The 12,278-nt window shown below is 34.8% G+C and overlaps 1 protein-coding gene across 1 annotated transcript; it reads left to right on the forward strand.

The window, feature by feature from the left end:
- Positions 1-723: 723 nt before the first annotated feature.
- LOC107704805 (fatty aldehyde dehydrogenase-like) lies at positions 724-10,591 on the forward strand. The gene is made up of 11 exons (XM_016507833.1): positions 724-1,114; positions 2,312-2,474; positions 2,562-2,793; positions 4,104-4,189; positions 6,578-6,786; positions 6,872-6,989; positions 7,075-7,216; positions 7,353-7,519; positions 7,603-7,702; positions 7,843-8,081; positions 9,879-10,591. Exons 2-11 carry the CDS (start codon positions 2,313-2,315, stop codon positions 9,894-9,896), a joined length of 1,473 nt encoding a protein of 490 aa, XP_016363319.1. The 5' UTR covers positions 724-1,114; position 2,312; the 3' UTR covers positions 9,897-10,591.
- Positions 10,592-12,278: the final 1,687 nt, after the last annotated feature.

Consider the following 12,278-nt stretch of genomic DNA (forward strand, 5'->3'; position numbering starts at 1 on the left):
TACCAACTACAACTTGTGTCATGTAATTTGGAATCAGTAACGAACTTAAATATGCAAACAATCTACCCGAACCAATCCATATCCACACAATACACATGTATTATTTCCTGAACGGCTTGCCATACTGGACACTGCTAAGAGTGGCATGAAAAGTGACCAATTAACATGCTGTTTGCTTTCTGGTGACCACTAAAAACATAGATGACTTAAAGGGATAGTTCACCCAAAAATGACAATTCTGTCATAATTTACTCACCCTCATGTCGGTCCAAACCTGTATGAGTTGCTTTCTTATGTTGAACACAAAAGAAGATATTTTGAAGATTGCTGGTAATCAAACAGTTGGTAGTTGCCATTGACTTCCATAGTAGGAACATAAATACTATGGAAGTCAATGGCAACCACCAACTGTTTGATTACCGTTCAACATAAGAAAGCAACTCATACAGGTTTGGAACGACATGAGGGTGAGTAAGTGATGACAGAAATTTCATTTTTGGGTGAACTATCCCTTTAAGTCCAACAAAAACTCTCAGCGATTAGCTACCATTGCAGAATGATTGAATATTATCATCAAATCTTCTGCTTTGTAGTTTCTATACTGTCTGATTAGTATCACAATATTGTTCATTTATTTTTTTACACATTTAACCCTATTGGTAACATTTGTAACAGAAGTTTGAGGTGTTGCTGTTGGGTAACATTTTGACTTTCCTATCGTTTGCAATGAGCCAAGAATAAATCACATGGAGTGATTTATATGTTTTAAAAACATTTTAGACTATAAAAGAAGATACGTGACATGTTCTCTCTAATTTAGATTTAGAAGCATGATTCTGAAAGTGTTACCCAAATGCAACATAGCCTCCTCTATCAGTTCTCTGTCAGTGCGTGTGTATTGTACCTAAATACACTGCCTACGGGCTGGCTTTGAAGCTTTGTGACCACGCCCACCGACGAAACTCCGCCCCCTCCGCTTGCGTATCTACTGTTAACGGAACAGTAGTGTTTAATGTTTACAATCGTTCAGCTTGACTGCACTATCTGATCTGGACGCTTCATCCTCAATAAAATATACAGCGAAAGGCGTGGACGCACTGTGAAATAGCTAAAGGTAATGTCCGGAACTAAGGCTTTTTGTTGTCATTTTCGAAAGCGTATTAATCGAGTTCCTAGTATTAGGCTCCGACAGCAGCGATGTCGTGAAACAGTAATAAAAGGAAGAGCTGAACCCGTTTCATCTCATTTCTTCTTCTGAGATTCCAGCCTGTTATAAACGTGTAATTGCAACTGCGCAAGGCAATGAGACACTAAGAATCTTAACTATTATATAATCGTATTCGGGAGAGAGTTATATGAGACCCTATAAACCGTATGGACGGCAAATACATATAATTTCATCGTGTTTCTGCATGCACGCACTGAATGACTATGATAGTCTCATATATATTCCGCTATGTGTGCGTTGCATAACTTCTAACCTACTGTGCACTACTGCCAAACTGAAATAAAGGCTGTCACGTGACTACCCTTTTTCCTAACTTCTATTTTTTTATTTTAATAGTAGTTATTTGATCATTTAATTACTTAATTAGTAACTATTATTTATATGTATTATTAGATACTAGTATTTAGTATACTATAGAATGTATTTCAGCTAACTGCTAGAATAATAATATAACAATATATTGTGATTATTTTCAAATGAATAATAAAAACAATTATTATTATATAAATGAATTATTTTGATCATTTATTACACTGTAGAAAAATGTTACCCACTAAACTAAAAATAAAAAAATGATTTTTTTCTGTAAATAAATCTGTGTCAAAGTTACAACCTGCTGCAATAAGCTCATTGCACTTTTCCAACCACTTTGAATTTAATTGCTCATAATAAAAAAAAAAAACGGAGTTGACACTCTGAAAGCTCATAAAACTGAGTATAAATAACAATTCTATTGTTAAATCAATAGAAACAGAGATGTGGTTATGGCATGATGTTGAAAACATTTTTAAAGCTCAGAGACAGCCATGTCATAATGCAAAGTCATGAGCTGTCATATGATTTCTGATATTGTGAAACAGTTTTGAAAAAATTTGTTTGCTCCATCATTCACTTTTTAAAGGGGTCATATGATGCTGCTGAAAAGAACATTATTTTGTGTATTTGGTGTAATGCAGATGTCAATCCATTATAGATCTTATACTTGGCCAAGAGCACTTATGATATATGAGATCATTGCGTGATGTTTACCTAAATGTGACAGAAGTGTAACCAGAGTGAAATGAACGACTTCCCCTTTCACAGTATGTCTCGAGAGCAGAAAGCAGTGGATCGTGCCAGGAAGGCCTTCCTCACCGGCCGGAGCAAATCACTGGAGTACCGTGTTACCCAGCTAAAAAACCTGCTGCGTTTTGTCAGAGAACGACAGACGGAAGTTTCAGAGGGTCTCAAAAAGGATCTCAGAAGGGTTGGTGACACATCAACTTGTGTATTGTTCAGTTCTATATATTGTTTGCTTATGTAACTAATCTGGGCTTTATATATCTGGTGACAGAGTGAGTGTGGAACTCCTTTGTTTGAGACTCTGGGTCTGGAAAGTGAGATTAACCTGGCTGTGAGAAATCTGAAACAATGGGCTGCTCCTCGACCTGTGAGCAAGAGCATGATGACCATCTCAGACCAGGTCTACATCCAGCCTGAGCCTCTGGGAGTAGTGCTGGTCATAGGGGCCTGGAATTACCCCTGGGCAGTCACCATCGGGCCCCTCATAGGAGCTATAGCAGCAGGTAATGGAGGTCTGTTGCAGGCCATCTGAATCAATTTATATGAAATGTGCAAAATATTATGACTAGAGCTTACCTGAAGTCTTTATGTAGCCTATAAATATATCTTGAGGCCTTGTATGGTCTTAAAGTCTGATACCACTGGTTTGGCATTTTTCTGATTTAATGTTTTTTATATTATCAGTTTAACAACCATTTTGCTTCAATAATAGCAACACTCAAGCTACATGAACTCCACACATTTTTGCAAAACCTGATCATCATCTTATTCAAAACGAATAAAATGTGCTTATTTATTCAGTGACCAAAATAGTCAAGAATTTTAAATATTTCCTAATTATTTACACCACAGCTTTTTAAAGTGTCAAAAAAAAAAACCTGTATATTTCCAGGTTTGAATTACTTTTTGATTCCCAGATTTTCATTTTAGTCATAGGCTTCTGAACCTTAGTATATGTTCCGGAACATTTTCCACCAGCTTCAAAACATTATATATGAGACATTTGTCTGAGACATCAGTTTTTATGGTGTGAAAAAAAAAAAAATTTAGTAACATGAATAAAAAGCACATTTAAGGATTTTTGTGTTACTGAAATACAATGTTAACAATGACAATTTTTTATTTAAACCAGTTGCCAAGACAACATTTCTTATTTTTATTTGTTTAACTTAAACTGAAATGCGCCGCTATATAGACATATTTAAAAAGAAAACAATAAAAATGACAAAACACTACAAAATTACTAAAATATTACCTAAAATTACAATGAAAACAGAAAATATAAAAAGTAATAAAAACACTAATTAAAAATATTAATATAAACTATTATAATATCTCAGTGATACTAAAATAACACTGCACTGTACTTTGTCCTACTTATGTGTAACTCCCTTGTGCTAACAGACCAAAGTACAAAACTGTTCCTTTGCTTCAGTCCCTTTCAACAACGTTAGCACTTGCAAAAAAAAAAAATTGTGGGAAAGTTCAGAAGGCTTGTAAATGACTTAAGGCAAGCAAGCAAACAAACAAACACTCTTTATTAGCAAATCCTGCATTTTTAAAAGTTGTTTACTAAGTAAAATATCAGGTTTTGTATATTTCATATATATGTTGCTCATATTTTTGCAAGTGTAGAAAATTAAAGTATTCACCACCAGAGTTGAAAGTATTTTTTTATTTGAGCTCCACATCTACACTATTATTACAGAACTAGGGTTTTACTAGTAAGTTTACCTGTAAAGATGTAGAACAATTGTCTTAATGTAATATACTTGATAAGAATATTGTCATACAAGTAATGCTGTGTTGGCAGGCAATGCAGCTGTAATAAAGCCCTCTGAAGTCAGTTCTCACACTTCCAAAGTAATGGAGGATCTCTTACCACTTTACCTGGACAAAGTAAGATTCCTTTTTTTTTTCATAACTTTCTGAATAAACACAAAAAGGCTTTTCGCACTGTGCTTAACCCTGGGTTATTGTCATTCTAAACCTTGTTTTTAACCCCGGTTAAAGGTACATTTCACACTTGTAATTTAGAAGTGTGGTTTGCTCCACTTTTTAACCTGGGTTATGAATGCACTTTTTAACCTGGGTTATGCTCCGGAGCAGGGTTAGCAGTGTTTTTGCAATCTTAACCCCACATTGCGGAGCTAAATTTTTACAGTGTGAAACGATGTGGTGTTAGAATGTTACTGTTAGATGCTTAACAACAGACTGTGTCATATATTTGTGTGCTTTGGCCAGTCACGGAAACACAGCACATTGCATAAACAGTGAAAAAGTGCCAAATGCTAATGGAAAACACATGAATTGGAGTGAAGAAAGACCGTTTTATTCTTACCTTTAAAATCCGAAATATATTGCTGATTGACAGTACAATCAGCAATATATTATGTGAGGATGCGCCATGCTACAGCCGTTATGTAAACACGTTGTGTGCTGCATTCGTCCAGTCAGTGACACTGACACTAAAAATATGCAAATAAGAAAATTAACCCGGGGTTTAGGAATGTACAGTGTGGAACGACAGCTTATGAATACCCAAGATTACTTGCTAAGATGAGATAACTCAGGATTCCGTTTATCCGAGGTTTTGAACGACCCAGGGTTAACAATTTCAAGTGTGAAAAGCCCTAATATGGTTTATAAATTAAAGGGGTAATGAACTGCATTTTTAAAAATTATTTTATAATATTCTCTGAGGCCCACTTATAATGCTAGCAAGATTTTTACATCAAAAAAACATCCTAATTTAAAAGTAATAGGCTATTTTCTATTCTGTTTTTGAGCCTCTCTGCAGAACGGTCTGTTTTAATAGGTGGGGCGCATTCAAGACTCGGAAGTAAACGCCCACTGCTATGATTGGCTTGCATCTATTATTTTAATATGCAGTTTTGCATATTAAAATAATAGATGTACACTGCTGTGACATACTTTGAAAACAACATGAGTCATTTGGGTTAAAAACGTATAAATACTCAGTATATATCAAACAGTCTGGAACAGACAATGCAATAGTGGTAAAAACAGGTTTACTCACACTTGGATCCAATATTGTCAAGCTCAGCACTGCATCATCTTTAACTTTCAGTCTCTCTGAAAAGCCTGCATCGAACTGGCTTGTTTAAAAATGAATCCACAGTAAAGTAAAGCAAGCAAACAAACAGTGTTTCACTGAGGCGATCTGGAGCTCTTTCCCAATGTTACCCCGTGTTTACACCAGACGTGAGCACCGCGATTATAGTCAACAGAACGCATTATAATCGGGTGTCACTGGATGTGGCACGGATTGACACAACAAATCTCTCTACAGTAAACTGATACTTCAAGAGCTCACGCTGCTTCTGACATGAAAGAGAAATGCAGGCATCTCTATGGTTTTGTTGATGGAGTAATCCTGTGTTTGCATCTCTCTAGTGTTTCTCTCCTCCTACTACATGCGTGAATCAGTGGGCGGAGCTAAAGAGGCAATAATCAAGCCAAGTCAAGTCGTCTTTATTTATATAGCGCTTTTAACAATACAGATTGTGTCAAAGCAACTGTACAGCATTAATTAGAAAAATAGTGTGTCAATAATGCAAAATGACAATAGTAAAAACTAAATTTTCAGTTAAAGGCAGTTAGTTCATCATTGAATTCAGTGATGTCATCATCCAGCTCAGTTCAGTTCAAATAGTATCTGTGCAATCAAGTCGACGATATCGCTGGAAATTAAGTGTCCCCAACTAAGCAAGCCAGAGGCGACAGCGTCAAGGAACCCAAACTCCCATCAGTGACAGAATGGAGAAAAAACCTTGGGAGAAACCAGGCTCGATCGGGGGGCCAGTTCTCCTCTGGCCAGACGAAACCAGCAGTTCAATTCCAGGCTGCAGCAATGTCACATTGTGCAGAGGACTCAAATGGTTCCTGTGGTCTTGTCCCGGTGGCCGTCTAGGAGACAAGGTCTTCACTGGGGATCTGTCTCTGGGGCTCATCTAGTTGTCCTGATCTCCGCTGACATGATTGATAATGTAGAAGCAGGCGTTGATCTTCTTCTTCTGACCTCATAGTGCGACAAATTCCAAAACGAGTCGTTTTCTGAGCTTGGTTTCAATAAAAGCTGTTTTTGAAATAACAAGAAAGTTTTGAGTTCTGAAACTTACCGGATGTTTATATAGTACATTGACCTGTTATATGTCAAAAGATCACGGGAAATATGATTTCTCAGTTCATGACCCCTTTAAATAAAAAGAAATAATAGTTTGGGTAACCCTAACTAAATATTTTAATTCATGATGTTGATCTCAGGAGTTGTATCCTGTTGTCACCGGTGGGGTGACAGAGACCCAAGAGTTGCTCAAGCAGCGGTTTGATCACATCTTCTACACTGGAAACGGCACAGTGGCTAAAATCATCATGGAGGCCGCTGCTAAACACTTAACCCCTACCACTCTGGAACTGGGCGGAAAGAGCCCGTGCTACATCGACAAGAACTGTGACCTTTCCGTTGCCTGCCGGTCAGTCGATTCAGAATGAATCCCTCGTTTGTACGCACTGAAGCTGTAAAATTATTTTGAATACATGTTCTCTGTGACATTACAGGCGTATTGCATGGGGGAAGTATTCAAACTGTGGTCAGACCTGCATTGCTCCAGACTACATACTGTGTGACCCCAGTATGCAAGACAGAGTGATTGAAGAGATCAAGAAGAATATTAAAGTACGTATGTGAATGACAGTCTGGGTCTGGTAACAAATATAAAATGTCTAATGGGCTAATACACACTTCCTTTTGTGATGATCAGGAATTCTATACCGAAGACCCCAAAAAATGTCTGGATTACGGACGCATCATCAATCAGCGCCACTTCAAGAGACTGATGGCATTGTTGGAGGGCAGCACTATTGCTGTGGGGGGTGAAAACGAGGAGTCTGAGTGCTATATTGGTATAATTTAGCTGCATTTTTAAGTTACTACAAGCATTTTATTTGCAGTTGCAGCAATTCAGAAGATAATTAAACGGATTTATTGTTTAATCACATTTATAACTCTCAATTTTATTTCATATGCATTTCCTCACAGGTCCAACAGTTTTAAGGGATGTGAAGCCGGATGCCAAGGTGATGCAGGAGGAGATCTTCGGGCCTCTGTTGCCCATCCTGACAGTTAGCAGTGCAGATGAAGCCATCAAATTCATCAACCAGAGAGAGAAACCCCTTGCCTTGTACATCTTTTCTTCAGACAACAAGGTTTAAACTGATTATTTGTTCACAATATAAAAAAGATGAAGTTTTACTTAAGACAATTGTACAAAACTGTCCTTTCATTATAGTTGATCAAGCGTTTGATTGCGGAGACCTCCAGTGGTGGAGTGTTGGCCAATGACTGTTTGATGCACTTCTCAGTAACCTCTTTGCCTTTTGGTGGAGTTGGTGAGTTCTTTTAATGAAACTTGTTTTCTTTTACATAAATAGGACAGTAATTTTGACCTCTGAGAGAAGCTGCAGAAGCATACATGTCATGCATGCTGTGTTATGTGGACTGTAGCTCAGCTCTTCGGCTCCCCCTGCAGGTAACAGTGGGATGGGCCATTATCACGGCAAGTACGGCTTTGATAACTTGAGCCACTTGCGCGGCTGTCTAATCAAGCAGTTGAAGATGGAGGGGGTGAATAATATGCGTTACCCTCCACATACAGCAGATAAGCTGGGCTGGGCACGCTTTTTCATCCTCAAACATGTCGACTTCGGCAGCCTGGGTCGCATGGCGCTGCTGGCTCTGATGGCCGTCTTTGTTGCAGTGATTTTACAGGTAACAGATTATTATACCCATGTGAAACATTTTATTTTAAATACATGACAGATTTTCATTTTAGATATGTGAAATTATTGAGTATTTCGTTCATTTGTTTTGAGCAAAATACAGAAGTTTTTTTTTTAAATAAAAATAGAATATTTGTATATAGACATTTTTTTTGTAATATTTTAAAATACAATGTAGATATTAATATAATATTTATATTTAATATAAATTATATTATTATACATATAAAATTTATTGACAATATTAACTTTTTTTTTTGTTATAAAAACAGAAATTCTAGTACGATTGAAAATACCAATGTTTAATTAATCAAATGTTTTAATAATATAATAATAATGCGAATAGGCTATTCTTCCTCCAAGTATATATTATTCCTTCAATATAATTTATTTTTATGAGAACATAAACATAAACATGGATGAATTAAATGTAAATATATTACTGTATATATATATATGATTTAAAAATATTTTTATATTAATATATTGTATTGTACATATAAATATTTTATTATATTAAAACGTTTTTAATAATAAAATATTGACAATAGTTTTAACTCAAATAAAATTAATTTCAATATCACAAAAGTGCTCATCCAATCAGATATAAAAATCATATGAGCCATTCATATGAGCCTTTCCTAACAGACTCTTTTTTTTTTTTTTTTACAAGGATGGGAGATGGTCAGAGATGTGAGAAATGTTTGGCGTACTTATGCAAAAGATATGAAACAACAGTAAAATTCTCTAGCTGCATGATTGTCAGTATTCATAGATTCTTGTGATGTTCATTCAGTTTGAAAAGCGATGCAGCAGCATACGTTATTAATATCTCTGAATATTACGCTCAGCCTAAATACTGAGGAAAGAATGTTTTCAACTTTTTTGCCATACATTTTTTGGAAAAATGCAAACACACTGTAATTTGTATCTTTAAATGAAGGCATTCTCCATTTCTGGATATGATTTTGGTAAAACTTTATAATAACTTTCATTTATAAATCATTAACAAACATTACATAATGCTTAACAGATCATTAGTTAATATATATGCACATATGAGATAATGTCCTTGTTAATGTTTACTAATGAACTTACTAAACATTACCTAATGGTTAACATATGATTATTTAATGTAAATTGAAATGCTTACAAATGTCAGTAAACTTTCAGTTCATATGATCTTCATTCGTTGGTCTTTGTTTGTTGTGTAGACCTCTATTTACACATCTTAACAAATAATCTATTAATTATTTGTTCATGTTTTGTAATATTTTAAAATACAATGTAGATATTAATATAATATTTATATTTAATATAAATTATATTATTATACATATAAAATTTATTGACAATATTAACTTTTTTTTTTGTTATAAAAACAGAAATTCTAGTACGATTGAAAATACCAATGTTTAATTAATCAAATGTTTTAATAATATAATAATAATGCGAATAGGCTATTCTTCCTCCAAGTATATATTATTCCTTCAATATAATTTATTTTTATGAGAACATAAACATAAACATGGATGAATTAAATGTAAATATATTACTGTATATATATATATGATTTTAAAATATTTTTATATTAATATATTGTATTGTACATATAAATATTTTATTATATTAAAACGTTTTTAATAATAAAATATTGACAATAGTTTTAACTCAAATAAAATTAATTTCAATATCACAAAAGTGCTCATCCAATCAGATATAAAAATCATATGAGCCATTCATATGAGCCTTTCCTAACAGACTCTTTTTTTTTTTTTTTTTACAGAGATACTTCACTGACTAAGAATGTGAATAATATGAAGAAATCGTACCTCCACCCTGAACACACAGCCGCACAAGGCCTTGGTCAGACGGTCGGCTAACTCCTACTGAAGTGCTGCTTCCCTCCTTTGCCTTAGTTTTATTATCATGGCCATGATTCATTTCACTCATTATGACAATGCTGCATTTTAGGTCATTGAAACTAACATACAATTTTAATACTAATTATTATGATATCTGGAGCACTTTAATCAGTGTCTGTTTTAGAATACACTCTTTTTATGATGCTCAAAGACCCTTGTCAGGAGTCCATCATGTCTGGGATGTTTTTTAATGAAGGTCTCTCAGAATAGAATGATTTTGTTTTCTTATGCACATAACTTATAATATATGCTATTTTGAATAAGAAGTCCAGCATTTTGAAGAAATGCACATTTCAAAAGTCTAAATGTGAGTTTTGTGAAGCGTTAACAAGTTTGTGCTGCAGTTATGTGATTCAGTCAGATTTATGAAGAATTGGTTCATGTGAAGTTTACTCAAAAATGAAAACTGTGTCATCGTTTATTCACCCTCATGTTGTCCCAAGCCCGTATGTATTTCCTTTTCCTATGAAACAAGATGAGGAAATTTTGAAAAATAGTTACGCTGCTCTTTTTTTCATGCAATGCAAGTGAATAGGAATTGTCATATAGGTTTGCAACAACATGAGGGTGAGTACTAAAATTTGGTGAACTATTCAGTGAAGAAAGCAGTCCAACTAAACCATATATGTAATATGTTTCTGATAATATTCCTACAATATACATGACAACATTTCACTCTATATGCTGAAATTTCTGTTGCATATCTGAAGGATCAATGCATGTTTCCACATTTCCATTAGTCCTAACATACTGTATATGTCTTATAATAATTCCATAGATACAGTATATAGAAACTTTTATGACATACAGAAATAATTTTTAATGCAACAATAAACTTGTTTTTACACAGCTGCATGTGGGTTTTCTGGTTTAATTGTGTAGCTTCTGTTGCACTTGTCATGTTTCTTATAGCTTCTCTTTGATTTTTACTATTCTTTTCTTTATCTGGCTCTTTGTTGCCCTCCTACACAAATACACAAAAGCTCACGTGTGCTCCTTCTCATGGTTGACACCAATCAAATGTACTGCTTTTCTGACAGATTAACTCGAATCATTTTTAAAAGCAAACAAAAGCCCTTTTCAGTTACTCATCACAGAAGGGTTTTTTAAAGTCGCAATAACTGAGCATCAATGCATCTTTCACATCTTCCAAACAGTAAACTATACTGAACAAGCTCTGTGCTTTTTACGGCTGAAATGGCCTACAAGGAGTCTAAGGTCAACCTGAATATTCCTTTGTGGAACGAGGAAGTAAAACTGGTTCTACGGCTTGAAACCTGTTTCGATGAAACTGTCTAAAACGTCTAGCCTACATTTACACACTCTAGTAAGACAAGAAACAGTAGGCTACTTATGATGTAATGTAAATAACCCGCTATAAGGGTATTTTCAACTATGTATATAACAAATCAACAGCAAATTTGGTAAATGAATACATCTCAGGCACGTTGTTCATACCTTTTGAACTGTGAGAGCCATTGGGAGGTGTTGTGGTATCAAATTCCAACATTAACGCAGAGGGTGCTATGCTAACACTGTAAAGCAGGTGGATGGGGGAGGAGGAAAGAGACACTAAACTATTATTCGTCTTGCTGTCATTGATTTTAAGCATAACATCAGAAAACTGTTTCAATTCAAATTTAATTGTGACTACATATTCAGGGTTATTATTGGTAATTAAAACTAAAACCATAAAAAAAAACATGTTTGTTACTTAAAACCCTTTAACTGTCACCCGTCCCCTCTGTGGGACGCCTAAGTTTACTTCACTATATTACAATTAAATCCTAATCTAATCATGATAAACTATATATCGTTGGAAAGGTCTAAGACTCCTAAATAGATATTTTACCAATGCTTTTGTTAAAAATTATGTAGGAAAAGTAATAGATTAATTTTTGACAAGAGTGCACCTCAAAATCTACATCATAACACACTCTAAAAAATGCTGGGTTAAATACAACCCAGTGCTGGGTAAAATAGGGACAAACCCAGCAATTGGGTTGTTTTGACCCAGCGGTTGGGTTAAATGTTTAACACGCTGGGTCAAAACAACCCAGTTGCTGGGTTTGTCCCTATTTTACCCAGCACTGGGTTGTATTTAACCCAGAAATTATATATCAATTGAAAACTTTAAATCTCAAAATTCATCCTTTGAAACCATTTTAAAATCAAACATTGCATTACCATGAAAATGGTACACTCTAAAAAATGCTGGGTTGTTTCAACCCAACTTTGGGTCAAATATGGACTAACCCAAC

The sequence above is a fragment of the Sinocyclocheilus anshuiensis genome, unplaced genomic scaffold (genome assembly GCF_001515605.1).
Source record: "Sinocyclocheilus anshuiensis isolate Anshui unplaced genomic scaffold, SAMN03320099.WGS_v1.1 scaffold2304, whole genome shotgun sequence".
Classification (NCBI taxonomy): Eukaryota; Metazoa; Chordata; class Actinopteri; order Cypriniformes; family Cyprinidae; genus Sinocyclocheilus; species Sinocyclocheilus anshuiensis.